Below are 19,689 nucleotides of genomic sequence, written 5' to 3'. Positions count from 1 at the left end.
TTTAAGAGCAAAACCGAGGATGCCCCAAGCAGCTGTGGCTGGGAGACAGGCCAGCGCCTTTTTGGAGTCGGCCATCTTTGCCGTGTTTGCCTTTTAGGCATGGCTCGTGAGCACCTGAGTGTAGTGACAGTGGTGGCATTTACTGGTCATGTGCTGGGTGACAAACTGGAGCAAGCCTTTTGACAATGAGCTTGTCACACTTCACCACAGCACTAGGGCTTCAGGCTTGTCATTCCTACCCACAGGGAGGTATGGCCCAGAGCTGCCTGCTGACCGGTAGAAGGGTCACACCTGGGCGGCTGACTCCAGCCTTCCTGCTGTTGGCCACAGGCCTGCCTGGGCAGAGCAGGGCGTTCTGTGGTGTGATCCGGCTCCCAGGGGGTGCAGGGTGGTTTCTTGGGGCAGTTTTGCTGGTTGCAGCTGGGGCAGGGCATTGTGTCACTTGCAGGTAGTGGGTGATATCCCACAGGGCCCAGGGCAGCCCACACCCCCAGCAGAGACTGATCTAGCCTCAGATGTCCATGGGCCACGGCTGAAAAGCCCTGGTCTGGAGTCCACCATGCTGCTGCTTCAGTGCACTGAAGAGGTTGGAGACTGGGTGGCAGGAGTGTGCAGCGTGGAGGGAGACATGGGGTGACCCAGGTCCCTTGGCCGTGGCTGCCTGTCCATCGTCAGACTGTTTGCTAGGCAGTGGCATGGATATGGGCACGTCCCGTTTTTGTTCTCAGGGGCCTCAGGTCGTGGCACCGGAAAGGCCTGCCTGGTGGGGAGACAGAGGATTGAGTGGACAGGCTCCAGAAGCATCCATTTTGGTTTGTTAAGGAAGAAGTTGCAGAGCCTCCGGGGTCTGGGATCTGATCCGTCTCCCGACGGGGTGGGCCACATCTGCGGGCCTCAGGGACATGTTTTGCAAATTCCTTGAACATGAGGCCAAGCCCAGTTGTCTTAATTTCTCCGTGGTGTTCTGTAGTTGCATAAATGCTGTTGAAGTAAGGGCAGTTTTCCTGAGGGCTAGGTGACCATGTGGCTTTTCCGTGTTCCCCGCCCCTCAGTACCCTGCTGGTTCCTGCTCAGGGATGAGGGCTTTGCTACCCAGGTGACTGACCTGTGAGTTCCTTGGTGCTTTATGCTCAGGTGAGCGGCTGTTCCCAGTGTAGGCAGCTGGGGTGTGCTTTCTCACGGCCCGCCTGGCCCTGCTGCATGGATGTGCCCTCTCCCCAGGGCAGTCCCCAGTGTTGTGTCCACTTCCTGCCTAAGCCTTGCCCCTCATAGTGCGCAGCTTTGCAGAGCTAATTGTCAACCTTGAGAGTCCACTGTCTGCTGTTGTCAGCCTTGGCCTTCAGCCCAGGAGGGACAGTTGGGCTGATGGTTGAGTGGTGGTGTGGTTGGGGGTGGGTGGTTGCGCCTGCTGCCCCTGTGCTTGTTCTTACCTCTTGCTGCCCTGAGAATGCCTCAGAAATCTGTTATCTTGACACCTGAGGTTGGATGAACTGTGGTTATTTAGTGACCCTTGGGTTCGCAGCAAACCCTGTCTCCAGCTGGAAGGCTCTGCAAGGCCTGCACGGTGGGCACTGGGCTGGGTGAGGCTATCCCCGTAGGTGACCATGATGGAGCTGGTGACGGTTACATCCCTGGGGGTAGGATGTTGATGTCCTTCCTGTCCAGGGTAACACAGAGACCTGGCGGTCAATCTTGCTGTTTCCTCAGGGAACATCTCTGTCCCTTTATGTTCTAAAGTCCACCTGTCACTTCTTGGAGTAGGAGCCGGAAGTGGGCAGGTCCTTAGGTGTCTTGATGGGAGTACACCAGTCATCTGTAAAGATCCTAGTAAATAAAGTTGTGTACCTTTAGTCCCGAGACATAATGTGTAGCTGGTCTTTCTGCTGAATCTTTTTTCTTTCTTTCTTTTTTAAAAGTTTTTTTAATCGGCTCAGCACCTGTGCTCAGTGGTTAGGGTGCCGGCTACATGCACCGGGGCTGGCAGGTTCGAACCCAGCCTGGGCCTGCTAAACAATGACAACTGCAACAACCACAACAAAAAAATAGCTGGGTGTTGTGGCAGGTGCCTGTAGTCCCAGCTACTTGGGAGGCTGAGGTAAGAGAATCATTTAAGCCCAAGAGTTTGAGGTTGCTGTGAGCTGTGCTGTGACAGCATTCCACTGAGGGTGACATAGTGAGACTCTGTCTAAAAAAAAAAAGAAAAAAAGTTTTTTTAATTGAGAGGGTGTCACTGTTGCTGAGGCTGGAGTGCAATGGTGTTGTCATAGCTCACTGTGACTTTTGATTCCTGGGTTCAAGCGATCTTCCTGCCTCAGCTTCCCAAGTAGCTGAGACTACAGGTGTCTGCCACAATGCCTGGCTATTTTTTGGTTGTAGTTGTCATTGTTGTTTGGCAGCTCCGGGCTGGGTTCAAACCTGTGAGCTCCAGTGTACATGCTGGCACCCTAGCCACACTTGAGCTGCAGGCACCGAGCCAGGATAACATTTTACATTTTTGTAGAGATGAGGTCTTGCTAAGTGGTCCAGGCTGATCCCAAACTCCTGATCTTAAGGGATCTTTCTGCCTGGGCCCCCCAGAGTGCTGGGATTACAGATGTGAGCTGTGCACCTGGACTTTTTTTTTCTTAAATAGAATCGGAAGCGCAACTGAAATGATAGACTCTGACAGAGCGAAAGGAGCTCTGAGCATCTCCAGCCAAGGTCCTCCCTCACTCAGGTGCTGGTTCTCAAGCCTTCCCTGAGTTGAGGCTGGTCGGGAGGATTCTCTGGATCGTGGGGATAAGCACGAGTCATCAGGGGAGGGAGACTGGAGCAGTGCCCTGAAGTCTGTGCCCCACTTTAGCAGACTCTTCTGGAAATTTGATTGGGCCAGATGGTGCCAGAGGCCATGGGTTCCGGTTGCTTGGCTCCTGGGTAGCCTAGGGGTTTCTGTGCAGTGGAGGGAGATGTGGCCGGTCTGTGGCATGAGGGACCTAGGGAGTGAAGCTCTTACCTGGCTTAGCTGTAGCTGCCAGCAGTGGATGTCCATCGTGTGTTCACTCTGTAGCGTTCGGTTTTGCTGTTTCCTGGAGTTTTCTCTTCACTTTACGATAGATGAGGTCACTGAATAGGATTTGGACCTAAGGACGCCGAGCCTTGGAGAGTCTCTTCCTTGTTGGCCCTGGCAGCTCTGTGTCCAGTGGGCTGAGGGCCTATGCGTCTTACCTTTGCTGTCCCCACCCTGGGTTGCTGGGCATAATGCGGGTCTCAGTCTTGTCTCCAAGGCCTTTCTGTGCAGGAGCAGGTGGTATGCCAGGTGAGATCTGGTCGGGCTTGCACTCAGATGGCCCCTCGGTCACTGCCTGCTGTCAGGTCTGGGGAAGCGCCATCCCTCCCCTGCCTGGCTTCCTTTGTTTTCTCGGGATGATAGTCTCTGCCTGACCCCCTCCCAGGACTGTGGTGAGGCCCAGGAGAATCTGGTGGGTGGAGGGTTCAGGGGTGCTCTGGAGACAGGAAGTGGGTGGTCTCTCGGGTCCTGGTCCCTGGCGTGTCCTGGCTCTGGTCCTCAGAGCCTCGGTAGGCTTCATCCCTTCCCTGCAGTAACTTGCCCTCCAGGCTCAGGCCTGGATAACCCCTTGTCAAAACCTCTGGGTCATGGTCCCTGGGCAGGCCCTGATGTCGTAAGAGCCAGTGAGCCTGACTGCTGACACACCCTGAGTCCCCGGAGTTTTCTGCTGTCATTGTCTTTCTTCTGAGTAGGGTTTGTCCATTTCATTGAGGAATAATTCTCTGCCAGGGGAGCAGTGAATTTCACAGGCACTGGGTCCCAGTTGCTCAGTGATGGTGGTAAGGGAGGGTTGTGACCCGACAACATTGACCGGCCGGGGGAGTGGGGAGGGGGAGACACAGTGACATGGGAGGTGTGAGGCCGTCTTAATGTGGGAAGAACATGGGGTCAGTGTGGTCGAGAGGCGCCCTCACCCTCGCCTCTCTTGTCTCACCCCTGCAGAAGGTGCCAGTGATGCTGTCCCTCTGCAAAGGTCCCAGTCTCTGCCGCACTCGGCCACTGTCGCACTGGGCGGGATGTCCGACCCCAGCACCCTCAGCAGCTCAGCACTGAGTATAAGAGAAGCCTCCCGGCTTGACAAGTTCCAGCAGCTGCTTGCCGGCCCCAACACAGACCTCGGTAAGTCCTCACAGGTGAGAGGGTGCAGAGCCTGTTCTGTGGTGTCTGGGGCCTCTGTGTGGGTTTACCCAGGAAGCAGGTCATGCGTTTGTGTTCTCTGTAAGTCACTAGGACAGTGGTAATTTTTGCTGGTAGTTCCTTTGGACATGTTTGGTCAACACATTTCCAAAGTAGCCTGATAATGGGCTTTCTAGAAAGTCTGTCTTGAAGCTGCCCTCAGTGAGCACTTTGAGGCCGCTGTGTGCATGTCCTTGTTCTTCACAGCGTCCTGGACACGTGGCTCATGGGGATGCAGAGCTGGAGACAGCATCTGCCCCTGCTGACGGCGCTTTCCTGCCATGGTGCTGGGGCTAGTGGGAGGGCACAGGCGTTGGGCGCTGCACAGGGCCAGTGAGATTCCTCCCTGACAGGCTCTTCCAGGCACACGGTGCCCGGGTGGACATGCCGGGGTGCACTGGCTTTCAGGTCCTTTGAATGGAATTCCCAGTCAGATCCACGTCCTTTTGTTTATACTTTTCCTTTGTTGAGCGACACTCCGCTCTTGGTGTTTACTAGATGTTGGAGCGCTCAGGAGGATCAGGATGTGGCCCTAGCCACAAGATCATGAGTGTTTGGAGGACAGATGTGTAAACAGTTAGTGCCAGAGTGGTGCTCCACAGGCTGAAGGTTGGAGGTGCAAAGCCTGGCTCAGCCAGGAGGGGGCGAGTGGGGCCTGTGGATAGGTGCGGATGGTGGGGTGGTGGACTTTATGCAGAGGAGCTGGGCTTTGTGCAGAGGCTGGGGGTGGGGGTGGGTTTAGGGTGGAAGCAGGGGGCAGAGGTCATGGCAGGTGCTGCTTGTTGCAGCAGGGCCCCGTGCAGGGCAGCTCTCACAGCTAGCAGGACCTAGTTCTGAGTGTACTCAGTGTGGGTTGTTTCTTTTTAATCATTTTATTTATTTTTGAATCAGTAGCACTTGAACCTGTACAACATTACAAGGCACAGCAGGGTCTATGGTGAAGACAGTCCCTCTCCCCATCCCAGTGTACACAGGCCTAGCCTTTTCACTGTGTCAGGGTGCTCCTTCCAGAGGGGCCTATGCACATCCTGCTCTAAACATTTTATTTTGAGGTAATTTTAAACTTACAGAAAAGTTGCAAGGATGGTACAAGCAACTCTCATATGCTCTTCACCCAGATTCACCAATTGTTGACATTTGCCCTGGTCACCATCTGATTGTGTGTTTTCCCCAAACCGTTTGAGTCGGTTGGAGATGCCATGTCCCTGTGCTCCTGAGAGCCTCACTGTGTGTTTCCTGAAAGCAGAGACCTCCCTCCATACCGTCAGAGTGCAGCTGTCAGAATCAGGAAGTTTAACCCTGATGCGATACTCTTTAGTAGCTACCATTACTATAACCTACAGTGTGTACTCCGCTCCACTCCCTTGTCATGCGTCTGGAATCGCCATTAACCCATAGAACTAACTCTGCCCTTCTCTGGGGTTTTTTTTTTTGTTTTGTTTTTTTGTTTTTCTTGACATTTTTGAAGCTCACAGGCCAGTTATTTTGTGGAAGCCCCTTGTTTTGCGTTTGTCTGATGTCTTGTGGAGAGATTTGTGTCAGTGACTCTGGGCAGGGATCCCTTCAGAGACTTGTGTTCTTGCCCGTTTAGCAGGTAGCACAGCTGTGGGTTTGTTCCAATGCTAGTGAGGCCGACTCCAAGCCCTTGGTTTAAGCTGGGGTCTGCACCTTCTTTCCACTGAAATGTTAAGCTTTTTCCTTTGGTAATCAAGAAGTAACTTGTGGAGAGATACTTTGGAGTCTCTGTATTTGTAGTTGTATTTCTCTCTGCACAGGAGGGGTGACGCTGTGCTGCACCTCACCTTTGTGGGTTGCACTATGTACTTTCCCTCAGCAGTACACAGACAGTTGCCTTAGTCTTTACAGGGCTCTGCAGTGAGCCATTCTGTCTATGCCCCATGACTTCCTTCTCTGGCTCCCTGTTAGTGGGCATATGGGCTTGTCGTAATTTTCTGTTATTACAAATAACTTGAGAACTTTTCTACAGGCATCAGAACCTTGTCCTGCAATGATTATGTTCACAGAGCCCCCCTGGGCATAGGTGGGAGTAAGGGCAGAGAGCAGACAGCTTGCATGGTTTGGCTTGAGCCCTGGGTGGGTGGACGTCTCGCCCACTAGGACAGGAGCAACGGTGGATTGTGTCAAACGTATCGGCCAGTGGGGTCAACGTGCATCTTAGCTGTTCCCTTTCTAGTCCTGCCCAGTCATGCCAGTGCATCTGCTCTGCTGACTCTGGATAATGCCAGCCTGGTGTAGAGACATGAGGGCACTTTCTGCCCACGAGAGCAGGTTCTGGAGCTGGGCTGCCTGTGTGGAGAACTGGCTCTACTGATGACTTGTTCTGTGACCTTGAGCGGTGTGGTAATGAGCCTGTGCCTGTGTTCTTATTTGTGTGACAGGCACAGTGAAAGCAGCTGTGTTCTTGTTCATGTGCTGGGCATAGTGAAAGCAGTGCTGGTTTTGCAGGTTGGATAGATGGGGCACATGAAATACCTAGGCGGGTGCTGAGCATGTCATGAACACTCAAGATGTCTGGTTGTTACGACTGTGTTCATTCGTATTGACCTGTTTATCCTCTGTCTTGATACTTATAGTATGACCTGTGTGGCCACTTTTGTTGTTGGTGACAAATCAGGGTGGTTTATAGATCTGTTTTCCTGGTAGTGTCCTGTGGTTTCCAGCAGGTGGCAAGGGGAAAGCTGGTAGAAGGCTTGCCTGAGGGGAGTCCTGTTGAGGGCCTGAGCACCCAGCTAGGATCTTGTGGATTTTGTAATTAAAGCAACTTTTTTTTGCAGTTTTTGGCTGGGTTTGAACCTGCCACCTCCGGTACATGGGGTCAGCACCCTACTCCTTTGAGCCCCAGGCTCTGTCCCTTTTTTTTTTTTTTTTTTTTTTTGAGGCAGTGTCACTATGTTGCCCTGGGTAGAGTGCCATGGTGTCACAGCTCATAGTAACCTCAAACTCTTGGGCTTAAGTGATTTTCTTGCCTCAGCCTCCCAAGTAGCTGGGACTACAGGTGCCCACCACAAGGCCCAACTATTTTTTGTTGGAGGTGTCATTGTTGTTTAGCTGGCTTGGGCCGGATTCGAACCTGCCAGCCTTGGTATATGTGGCTGGTACCATAACCACTGTGCTATGGGCACCAAGTCTGAAGCAACTTTTAGAAATTAAAATCATACTTAAAAGTGAAGTTTTCTAAGCTTGTGGGAAAATATGAGTGTGTGTGGGTAGATTGAAAGCTTAGGATGTAAAAATCAGATTCCTTTGTTAGGTTGATGGGATTATGGTTTTTTTTTCTTTCTTCAGAATTCATTTAAATATCAAATGTAAAACAGAAGAGCTAAAACCAGAGGTTTCAATGTTAAATGATTACTGGATTTGTATTTAGTGGCAAGAGAAAACATAGCCAGTAAATTTTCTGTTTTTATAAGGCCGTTAAGATAGCTTCCAGAGATGGCAGAATATACTGTTTTCACATTACATAAAAGGCCTAAGTGGCAGATATTTGCCGGTGTTGGAGAAGCAAGTTGCTGATGTGAGAGGGGCCCACAGAATGACCCCACCTGCTGAATAGCGTTGTGTCTGGTGGGGGCTTGTTTTTCTTTATTTAGCTTGTGCTCCGTCATGAGCCTGGGGAGGAAAGTAGCAAATAGAACTTAACAGCTCATTCTACTCTTAGCACTGGCTCAATATTTACTCACACAAAGATTGCTGCCTTGAAGCCTGAGAAAATGACACTCATGTTTATCACGTGTGTCTGGCGAGTGCGGTAGGTTTGGCAGCAGTTTTCTGAGGAGTGCCGAGTGCCTGCTGCGAGGCAGTGGGGCCTCCGATGGCATGCTGCGTGTGTGCGATGCTCAGCTCCAGGACTCAAGAGCTTTCAAGCTGTAGAACAAAAGCCCCTTTCCTTCGTGAAGTGGGGTCAGGCACACAGTCATGTTCCAGCTCTCTGGAGTGAGCATCCAATCTGGGCTTCAAGATTGAGAGCATTCTTGAGCAGATGGAGGTGGCGGGGGGAAGGCTGTTTTGAGTGGCGGTGGCAGGGGAAGAGGGCATAACCAAAAGTCTAGATGCTGGCTGTGCCCTCACTGGGTGACCAACTCTTGTCTGGTGACTCAGTTCTCTGTCTCATCAACTGTGAAGGGAAGCTCAGGCCCTTCTCGCAGGTTTTGTGCAGGTCGGAGGTAATTTGTGTAAAGGTCATCCACCCAGTGTCTGTGTGCACCTGCTGTGGTTCTAGACACTGGGGAAACGTTGCAGGGTCCTGCCCTCCAGGAGCTGCCGTTCTGGTGGGGAGGTGGCCAACAGACACATCCCCTCAGTACTGTGGGGAACATGTGGTGTGGCGGCCACGTGGTCGGCAAAGACCCTTCGGAATCGGGCACTTTTAGGGTGAGGTCTGCACGGAGGCAGACATGCAGTGGGAAAGAGCATTCTAGGGAGAGGCCAGAGGGCAGGGTCCTGGGCTGGGCTGGAGCCTCACGTGCTCGAGGATGGAAGTGGGAGGATGAGGAGTGGGCAGATGGGAGCAGGCAGCCAGGGTCTGCGCTGGTAGTGGAGGTGTGGAGGGGAGTGAAGCTTGGCATGGGCTGTGGAAAGTGCTCACCGTCCTATGGCAGGAAGAACAGCTGAAGGCTCCTGAGCAGGCTGTTGCCAGTGGCCTTGCACTAGGCCAATTCCTTGGGCAGCCACTTGGGAGTGAAGAGGGAAAAAGGGGCAGGGGAGGGAGGGAGACGAGGGCTTGGGCTGGGGCTGGGTGGGGGAGGTGGTCAGTTCTGTGGGTGCTGTCGGGTGGGTGGGGTGGGTCTGGGGGCTGGACATGAAGCTGGATGGACTGGGAAGGAGCAGGAAGACGACCCCCATAGTTCAGAGTGGAGAGGCTGCAGGGATAGCGTAACAGCTGATGGACACAGAAGGAGGACACTGTGTTATTTTACAAGGGGGACAGGGTCATGTCCTTATGAAACAGGAAGCAGTATATCCAAGTAATCGCAAAGTTACTGCCATTTGGGGTCTTACCCAGATTGGGACACAGGGCCTTCCACGTTATGTTACCACCCTCAGCTCCCAGGCACCACCTGTCTGGCTGCGTAGCTGGTTCCCAGCTGAGGATGATGCGCATGAGAATCTGTGAATGCCGAGTCCCAGGCAGAGCCGCTGGGGATGGGCCTTCCTGGGCTTCCTGGCCGGTGTGGGCAGTGGGCAGCTCATGCTCCTCAGAGGCCTGAGGAAGGGGCTCGGTTCTCTCTCACAGGCTCACTGGAGGGCTTGGCTTCAGGTCCAGGAATGGAGGGCTGGTGTGGATGGATGTGCTGGACACAGCCGGCCAGGGAGAGCTGTGACTAGTGCCCAGCACTGCCCTTGCTGCCCGTGCACATGGTAATCACAGGTGTGCTCGCGTGGAGGGAGGGCGCTTACACACGTGGCAGCACGTGTTCACCATGTGTCCTCAAAGGCCAGGGCGATCTCAGAAGATAACACAAGGGACAAAAATGAAATCTCCAGCCAACTCAGTCTGGTTCTCAAATCTCATCAGGGAAAGGTGTCTGTGAGGAAAGAGACTCTGCTGGCCACTTTGAGCTGCCAAATGCAGAGACCCCAGGGCAGAGGCAACACTCTGGCACAGCCGTGGTCATGTGACACAACTCTGCTTTCTGGACCTTGGCCCTGAGGTTGTAATGCACGTCTTCACTGCCCTCCTGGCCCTCTGGCCCTCCGCTCACTGCCTCCCCTCTCCTCACCCCTCCCCCACCCCGTCCTGCTCCATTCTGTCTCCCACTCTCCTTCTCTGTTCCGTCCCAGTGCCTCTCCCCCTCTTCATCCTTTGCCTCCTGTTTGGTACCCCCCATCCTCTCTACCCCACCCCTCACTCCCTATCTCTGCCCCTTCTTATTCCCACCCCCTGCTCTTGTCCCTTCTGTCCCCTTCTTGGCTGACTGCCCTTCCCACTCTGTCTAGCCATTTTGTAATTTTGGCTGGTGCTCAATGAGGCTGGTCTCTGTCCCATGTGCGTCAGTGAGGCTGGTCTACATCATGTGTCTATTAGTGAGACTGGTCTCCGTCCTGTGCCTGTGAGTGAGGCCGGTCTCCGTCCTGTGCCTGTGAGTGAGGCTGGTCTCCGTCCTGTATCTAGTCAGGTGCAGACAGCGTTTGTTCTGCAGCCTGCGTCAGCCCAGGTTGCAGTGACTTTCCTTAGATTGGCACTGAGGACAGTGCCCAGTGCCAGCAGATTCTTCAGTGCAGAGTGTGAGTGGCCGTTCCGCATGGCTGTCACGGCTGTTAGCATTCACGGGCAGGCCGCCTTTGAAGGCTGGTGTCATCTTAGCTCCTGTGATTTCACTTTTAAGTGAAACAAAGCAGCTTTAACGAGAGGGCTAATGAGTTCATGAGCTGCCCAGGCAGAGTCTGTGGCTCTTCCCCAGCAGCTCAGGGCTGGGAGCTGCCTGCAGGGGCCTCTGGGTAGGGTTGGTCTGCTGGCTTGTCACTGCTGCCACCTTGGGGTGTTAGACCAGACTGGCATGTAGGTGGCTGCAGGATGAGAGGGTGGATTTCAGTGTGACAGTGTGGTGGTGTTATGTGGGGGCCTTTGCCCACAGTCACTGTACCTCATTTCCTGGATGTGGGTTCCTTGCAAGGGGAGTAGTGTTTTTGCTGGTTCTGACTCTGTCTGCGCAGTGTGGGCGGTGGTGTGATGGTGAGCAAGAGTGTGGGTCAGCAGCAGGGTCCTTGTCCTGCCCCCAGTGTCCTGTGCTGTGTGATGTGGCCCTCTCCCAGGTTGCTCCTCTGTTGGTGGAGGCCTCTCACCTGTTTCTCCCTGATTTCACCTCATTTTTTTTGTTGTTGTTGTTGTATTTCTTTTGGTAATTCAGGAGAAACACTGGCAAAACAGTTCTCTTCTCTCTGCCCAGGATTTTTAAAAACAGAAAAACTAGCTGGGTGTGGTGGCAGGTGCCTGTAGTCCCCCTGCTACTTGGGAGGCTGAGGCAGGAGGATCCCTTGAGTCCAGGAGTCTTGGGTTGCTGTGAGCTACAATGACACCACTGCATTCTACCTCGGGCAACCATGCAAGACTGTATTTTAAAAAGAAAGGAAAAAAAAAAAAAAAGGAAAGAAGAAAGAAGGATAATACCTTACCTCAAGGAATCGGGAATCTTGGGAGGTGATATACACATACACATCTTTTTGAATGGCAAACACAGTTGGCTGCCTACCCAGTATCCATCCCCCCTTCTCTGTTTCCAGAACCCTAATTTCAAAGTGCCAGTGGCCCAGCCCATATGAGACACATACTTCTCAGTGTCCCCTGCAGCCCTGGTGACCTACCTCTGGTCAACACTCTGCCTTTCTGAAGACACATGCCATGATCACTGCCCTTTGCATCACCCCAAGATGATGGTGCACCCCTTTATCCTGAGGAGAGAGTCCAGTGACATGGAGCTTAGATCCTGATATCACTGAGCCAGTGAACTGGTGTCAACAGCTTCTTACCTCTGGGCATCTTAGTGAGAAAAATAAACCTGTGTTTAAAAATCCCTGAGTCTGGTTTCCTATTACCTACAGCAAAAACAGCTTAGGCGATAGCCACTGACAGAGGTGCCATGTGTCAATGGGGGAACCAGCACAGGTGTCAGCCGTTAAACAATGTGGGGTTAAAAGAATGTGCGACTGACAGCGGGCAGCTCAGCCAAGTTCACCGCACCCGGGGACCCTCCATGTGTGCTCTGTCCCTGGCAACATAGGAGGAGATGGCCAGCCACAGTCTGTGCGAGGCTCAGTCTAGTGGACGGAAGGATGCAAGCTCAGACATTCCAACAGAAGCAAAACCTGAGAGGCACCATGTCGTAAGCGCAGAATGTTGTAGAAGGCAAGGAGCGGTGGGTTCCTGGTGATTCTTAATACTTCATCCATTTTTCTTCTTTTGTTTCTTAAGTAGAGAAAATACATTTCATAGCCTCATAATTACTCATTTAGCTATTTAATATCCTAATCTACAGAATAAACTAGTAGAGAAAAAAGACAAATATAATTTGATCTTTAAGACTTCTCCTTTAAAACTGTACCTAGACTTAAACATTTTTAAATTTCAAAATATTGAGGAAGTACAAATATTTTTATTACTTGGATACTTTTGTCAAGGCTTCTGAAATAATAAATGACCATAGACCATGAGAACTGGTATGCAGAGCTGACCTGAGGGAAACAAAACACAGTAAGAAAGGACAGAAAAACATGTTAACGTAGCAAAGTTGGATTACGTACCTTTGACCTTCGGAGGATCCCCTTTGAGGATAATTTTGAATTGTCACCCACGGCCTGAAGATAGAAGTGATGGGAGCCTGAGCAGGCAGTGGTGAGTGTCCATGTCCAGTGAGTCACACCCAGGCCTGGAGCGGGTGTACTGGTGGTCGTCCAGCCATCCAGACCCGAGTAGATCCGGGTATGGATCTGGGTTGGCGGTGTGGGGATGGAGGTTGGCCTCCCTGTAAGGGCTGGCCTGCTTGTAAACAGCACGGTGCAAAAGAGGGCAGCCCAGCTTCTCCTGGGCAGGCTGCACACTCCATCAGGGCAGTGCGTTTCACAGAGGGTCTGCCGGCTCTGAGTGCAAGTCCTGCCTGGGGGTTGGTGACGTGTATAGCTGGTAAAGTCCTGGCAAGGTTAGAAGTGAGAGAATTTCTTAAGGAAGGGAGGTTGGAAGAGTGTGGACCAGTTGGACTTGGTTGTGGGTGTGGGAGGATAGATGAGAACAGCAGTAGGCTCATTTGATTTCTTTGGGCCCCAGGCTTTGAAATGGTCCTGGGGATTGTACTAGTGGTGGTGATGGTCACTTTATTTCCTATTTACTCTATGTCAGGGGCTCTTCTAAGTAGTATTCTATTCAACCGTCACATGAGGCTGGTATTACTATCAGTCTATTTACAGTTAAGTATTTTGCCTAAGAATATATAGCTAGGAAGTACCAGCACTGGGATTTGAACCCAGGTTGTGGGCTCCAGAGCCCCAGTTTTTTTAACCCTAGTGCTAACTGCTGGGGAAGGTCTGTGAAGGGAGCAACAGGAGTAGCCGTTGGCCTTGCTCGTGCCCTGACTGTCCCCTGGTCCTATCTTGGATCCTGAATGACTTTTTGGCCTTCTGTGCAGTGGTTCCCGAACCGTCTGCTCCCCCAGGATGATCTCCCCTGTCCTTCCTATGGCTGTGCCCGTGCCCGGCAGAGCCTGCAGAGTGTCCTCTGTGCTGCTGGTGCCTTGGGCAGGGAGTGACACTTTGCACAGGGAATTGAAGGCTGACGAGAGAGGCCAGGGACAGCGGCTGTCCACTTGTGTCCCACCATGGTCCTTGTTTCAGACCACTCCATGTTGTGGGAGACAGAGGCTCGCTGGCTGTGGGACTGTTTTCTGGATGGTTCTGTTTGGTTTCTCTTCCGTCCTAGGGAAGCACACAGTGGATTACAGCTGGCTGAGCGTCCCTTTGCTGCAGGTCCTTACCATGCTGCCTGGTTGGCTCCCGGAGGCTTGGAGAACTTACATGTAGGAGGGAGGGAAGATGGCTGTGTTTAAGATGAAGAGCAAGAAAGTGGGGAAGAAAGGTAGAGGCTCCGGGGGCCACTTTGGGTTCTGTTGCTCTGGGCCCTGTGTGGTCCCTGAAGGACCTCTCCCCGGGGTTGGGGGGAGATCCTGCTGGTCCAGGCATTGCCCCAACCTCGACCCACCCTTGACAACAGGGGTCTGGGGGATGAAAAATTAGTGGGTCAGGAACATTGGGGTTTCTGGTGAGGGAAGATCGTGGACTCCGTACTAACACAGTGATAGGAACCCACATCTTGGGATGCTCCTGGGGCAGGTGGCAGAGCTGGGAGCATCTGGAATGCAGCGGCCACTGCAGGCTTGTCAGGACAGCATGTGAGCCTCTCTCTCTGTCTCTGTGCTGCCCTGCAGAGCCAACTGGCTGGTCACACGCTCAGCCAAGCTTTGTGTTCTGTTGAAAATATCACTGTCAGAACACATGTGACGATGGAGCACAGCATATGCGTGGCACTCTGCGACGTGGCCCGTCACCTGAGTGCTGCCTGGTCTGGGCAGCTGTTGGTGACTGCACCCTGTGAGCTCCTGCTGGCTCTTGCCCTGCATCTCTCGGGGCCATTTCTGAGGCCTGGTGGGTGTCATGCTTCATGTGTGCAAAGAAGTGCTTGTGTGGTGAGGCCATTGCTTGGCCTCACACCTGTCTGCTGCACTGCTGGGCTGATGCCCGGTGTGTACGAAGACTTCCCACAAGTTATCTCATCTGTGTGGCACTTATTCTATGTGACAGTTACAGTGGCGGGATTCCCAGAACCCCCATTCTGTGGATGAGGAAACTGAGGCTCAGAATGGAGCAAGACCTGCTTGGGATTAGAAGCCAGCAGGTGGCAGCAACCCTCTGGTTTAGTCCCGGGCTCTCTGCGTTGGGATTAGAAGCCAGCAGGTGGCAGCAACCCTCTGGTTTAGTCCTGGGCTCTCTGCATTGCACACAGCTTTGCTTGTTTTAATAGACATGAAGAATTCACTTTTAGAAATTTGATACGGTATTAAACTGTAGATGATTAAAATGAAAAAACAGGAAGACATTCTGTTGAATACAGATGCAGCGGATGGAAGGTGAAAATGAATCCAGGTGTCATCACAACTGGATGTAACACTGGGAGTTAAACTTTACGTCAGTTCCCAAGAAGAAAGAAAATGGTGGGCTTTGTGTAGGGAAGTGAAGCATGTCTCCTTTGTCCTAAGTTTATGGTGGGGGGTGAAACATTGCCAGGTGAGGCTTTGGTTTTGGTCTGTAGCCAGCTCACAAGATAATTCACACCAACTATGGAGGCTTTCTTTTGAAATGCCCCACTGTTCAAAGTAGTCTTAAAAGGAAAAAGTTCAAGTTTGCTTAAAATACCTAAAAACGGAATGTAGATTTTCTTAGAATAAGATATTCTAAAAAGTAGATTCATGTATTAATCTGCTTGGGCTGCCTTAACAAAATGCCACAGGTGGGTGGTTTATACATCACATGTTTACCTCTCACAGCTCTGGGAGCTTGAAGTCTAAGAGCAAAGTGCCAGCTGCTTTGGTTTTGGGGAAGGGCTCTGTCCTGCCTTGTAAATGCCACTTTTTTGCTCTGTTGTTACATGGACTTTCTTCTGGGCTTGTGCAGGAAGAGGGTGTGATGGGAGGTAGGGATAGGGCTTGAGCCCTCTAGTGTCTCTGCCTATAAGGATACTAATCCTCTTGGATCAGGGCCCAGCCCTCGTGACCTCATTTAACCTTAATTACTGTCTTAAAAGCTGCATCTCCAAATACAATCATGCCAGGGTTAGAGCTTCAACATAGGAATCTGGGGGACACAATTAAGTCCATAACAGTTGGGGTATCTTGATTTAATTTTTGTTTGGAGGCAGAGTCTCTTTCTGTCACTCTGGCTAGAGTACAGTGAGTATCATCCTAGCTCCCTGCAACTCAGACTCCTGGTCTCAAGTGATCTTCTTGCCTTGGTCTGCCAGAGTACTAGGATTATAGGCATGACCCACCATGTATGGCAAGGATATCTGCTTGGCTTTTTTTTTGTTTTTGGAGACAGAGTCTCACTCTGTCATCCTGGGTTGAGTGTCATGGCCTCATAGATCACCATAACCTCAAATGTTTGGGCTTAAGCGATCCTCCTGCTTCAGCTTCCCCAGTAGCTGGGACTATAGGTGCTTACCACATTACTCAGGTAATTTTTTTATTTTTAGTAGATGGTGTCTCACTCTGTTTGGGCTGGTCTCAAACTCCTGAGCTCAAACAATTCTCCCACCTTGGCCTCCCAGAGTCAGCCAAGAAATCTTTTTAAGCCCATTTTTTAAACCTAAGATATAAACATATGTAGTGGAACCTTCATAGCTGACCACTTCCCTGCACTGACCACCTCCTTAAATTGACCTAATTTTCATAGACTGGACATGCGCCCCATGTGCGTATCAGTGCAGTGGACCTAGTTCCTTATGTCGGCCGCCTCTGTGTTGCAGAGGGCAGGGTCTGAGCAGCCAGGATGGTGGCAGCAGCAGGTCCAGCAACAGCTTCCTGGAGGCTTACAGAAGCTCAGGACTGGTGCAGGCTCACCCAGCCAGCAGAGTCTGTGCTGAAAGCCAGCGCCTACTGCACCCCAGGAGTGGTAGTTCTGGAAGAAGGCAGGGGAGGAAAAGCCAGATGTGCAGCTAGGCCAGGGCTTGGAAGATCTGGCCTGCCAGGCTAAGACCTCTGGTTTTGAGGCAGCCACAGTGCTGTGATGAGACTGCTGGAGACAGACAAGACATGATGCGATCCTGGGCTTTTTCCAGCCTCTGTCAGTGTCAGACGGTCTAGCCTCACAGTTCAGCCTTTCTCTGTTTCCTCATCAATGAGACCAAGGAATTGGCTCAGATGGTCTGAAAGTCTTTGATACTTGGGCTTTGTTCTGTGGGTAATTGGGAGCCATGGAAGGTTTTGGGGTAGGAAGCGGAATGATCAGAGCTGTGCATTGGGGAGGTTAATCAGGCTTCTGTTCCTTTGTGGTAATCTAGTAATCCTGCTGTGGGGCTGGAAGTGACAACGTGTGGGTGACACTTTGAAGTCCAGCGGCAAGTGAATTAGCTGTGCTGTGAGCTGTGGCTGTTTGGAACTCCCTCATGCCATTTCTGGGGCTGGTGGCTGCTTCTGCTCCCTGCTGCTGCCTCCCTGGCTTGCGCCTCCCTGGCGCCAGCACTTGGTTCTCGGTACGCGTTGTGGAGACAGCAGACACGAGTATAACGAGGCTGTTTGGGGCTGGCCTGTGGCGATGAGCAGACTTGGGAATGTTCATGAATCCCGAGGATCACAGTGGTCCACATTTGAGGCCAGCATCTGAAATGTGCAGGCTCTGTGGCTCACACGATTGTCCCTTTGTGGGGTGCTTGGCCTCAGAGCCTCCTCAGCCATTCTTCCCCAGGCCCAGCCTGGCAACCCACTGCTGTTTGGAACCCTGCTTGCTGCCTGTGTGCTTGGTGGCCCTGTCTGGCTTTCTTCTAGCTCAATGGGGCTGGTTTGAAAGGGGCTTTTCAGCAAGATTGTTTGAGGAATTGGATAGATTTTGGTTAAAGATGCAGCCAGGTAACTCAAACTTTTTTTTTTTTTTTTGCAGTTTTTGGCTGGGGCTGGTTTTGAACCCGCCATCTCCGGCATATGGGGCCGGTGCCCTACTCCTTTGAGCCACAGGGCCGCCCCAGGTAACTCAAACTTTGGGGTGACTTTATTGATCCTTGTTCTATTATCGTAATTGCCAAATTTTAGGAGCTCCCTTTCAGTTTGCACGTGCTTCCTGACCATGGTAAACTTCATCTTGGTTGTTTTGACTTAAGCTGAGCATTTTTTGTTTCCTCACTTCGTCCTCCCAGTTGCGTTCTTGTCCTCACCTTCTGCGGTGTGTCTCCTGGTCCATGTACTGTCTCCTGTCACCAGCCTGCCCTGTGGGGTCCAGGCGTCTGCCTGCTGGCCATGGTCCCCCGCCCCGCCCGTCCCCTCCATCCAGCTCCCAGGCTGCCCCCGAGGTCCTTCTGTATGCAGGTCACTGCTTTCATTTGCTTGTTCCTTTACTTTAATGACTTCTAGATCAGACCATTAAAGCCTTCACTAAAGTACACTCTTTTCTTCCCTTTATTCATGGTTATTTCCTCAATAAAGTGTATATTGAATTAGGAAGACATGAATTCTTTTATGTGGGCTGGTTCTATCAGAAGTCATTAAAACTTTTCTCGACTTGGGGCTTGTATGCTTAAAAATTCTACCACCATTACCTAAACCAAATATTAAAGTATGAGATCTATTCAGCAAAGTCATTTTTTGATCTTTAGTGTGCAGCATTTAATTTATGGTTGTTTTCAGTGCGATTATAAATTTGCTTTGGCTAGTGTGGCTGACTTTTCTGGAGAGAGAGAGAGAAATCTTACTTTTGCTTTAACTTTTTATTGGTTCCTCCATTTTCCTGGGGTAGAAGAAGAATGCCTTTATTAATAGTGAAAATTATTTCTGATTATGTCATTCAGCTAAAAGATGCAGTGAGCTAGGCACGGGGGATCCGAAGGTTTCTGCTTTTATAGAGAAACAGATCTGCTGCAGATAATTCCTGTGGAGCCCAAAAGGGTCAAGTTCTGTGCACCAGGTGAACAAGGAGTAAATTCTGCTGGGGTGTCGGCTGCAGGTTTCTGTGGGTGGGCCCCTGAGAGCCAGTGTGGCACAGAGGGGGTGTCCTGTGCATGTGGGCACTATACATGGGGCTAATCTCTAGCAGAACTGGGGCAGGGTGTTCCAGCAAGGAGAGGGTAAGAGACGAGATCTGAAAACACAGAGAGTTTGGAAAGGTGGCTTGGTTTGGACATGGGCGTCTGTGTGCCTGGGGGCCCGGGCCCCTGAGGGTCCTCGCTGAGGAGCCAGAAGGCTGATCCTGGTTTCTCCCTTTCCGTGGTCAGAGGACACCTCGTCCTCTTTGGCCAGCTGCTGACGTGTCAGGAACACAGTCTTATCTTCTTGTGGAATATTTAGATTTGTTAATCTTTGCCGTTCTTTAATATTACAAATGTTCAATGTTTAAAAATTAGGAACCACTGCGAGCGTTAATAGGAAAAATGATGGCATCTAATATTTCTTGCAGCTCACTGGGCCAGGTGTGCTGTGAAGTATCTGACATGCACTTCTTGGTCGTTGCTCACAGCAGAGCATGAATAGATACAGTGTTGAGCCTGTTTGAAGATGAGGAAACTGAGGCTCGCAGGTATAAAGAAATTTGCCTTGGCCACATGGCTTTGACGTCACAGAGGCAGGGGCTCAGGCTTAGGAGTGTCGAGACCGTGGTCTTCCTGCCATGCTGTGCCACCTCCTGTGACCAGGGTCAGGAAAAAAAGACAAAGCCAGCCGTAAGCCCCTCAGCCTGGGTGTGCAGGGCCTTAGAAGAGCAGCCCCTCTTTGTCTCTTTCTGGGAAGGCCTCTCTGTGTGTGTGTTTTCCTTTGAATGTAGATTTGGGATGGAGGAGTGTGTCTAATTATGTGTCTGTTTGTTTTACTTATTTTAAATAATATCTTTTCCTGTGAGGCTCATTTTCTTTGAAAACATCATTGTTAATGGCTCTGTGATATTTGTTAAAATACAGTCATTTCTTCCATTTGCTCATAGAGAACATGTTTCTTAAGCCATTCTGCTATTATTTGGGTATTTAAGTTGTTTCCAGTTTTGTTTTTGGTTTTTATTGGTTGCAGTTATGAACGTGTGAGGGACTTCCGGGAGTGTCACTCTCTGAACACTTGTGTGTTTCCCTGGCGCAGGCCCAGCGAGGCCATGGTGTCAGATGGAGGGGTGCTGTTGGCTGTGGTGTGAGGTGGAGGGGTGCTGCTGGCCGTGTGTGTTGGCCGTGGTGTGAGGTGGAGGGGTGCTGCTGGCCGTGTGTGTTGGCCGTGGTGTGA

General features: G+C 51.4%; 1 protein-coding gene across 3 annotated transcripts in view; it reads left to right on the top strand.

Moving 5' to 3' along the window:
• Positions 1-19,689, top strand: part of TBC1D22A (TBC1 domain family member 22A) — a 293,372-nt gene that overhangs the window by 17,841 nt on the left and 255,842 nt on the right. For all 3 annotated transcript variants that reach the window (XM_003783102.3, XM_023509293.1, XM_023509292.1), the window contains exon 4: positions 3,989-4,165. In XM_003783102.3, coding sequence (XP_003783150.1) covers positions 3,989-4,165 — 177 coding nt within the window. The remainder of the gene's footprint in view (positions 1-3,988; positions 4,166-19,689) is intronic.

Source organism: Otolemur garnettii, unplaced genomic scaffold, assembly GCF_000181295.1.
Source record: "Otolemur garnettii isolate 467f Iridium unplaced genomic scaffold, OtoGar3 scaffold00007, whole genome shotgun sequence".
Taxonomy (NCBI): domain Eukaryota; kingdom Metazoa; phylum Chordata; class Mammalia; order Primates; family Galagidae; genus Otolemur; species Otolemur garnettii.
The sequence above is the reverse complement of the archived record's forward strand: the minus strand, read 5'-3'. Positions and strand labels throughout refer to the sequence as shown.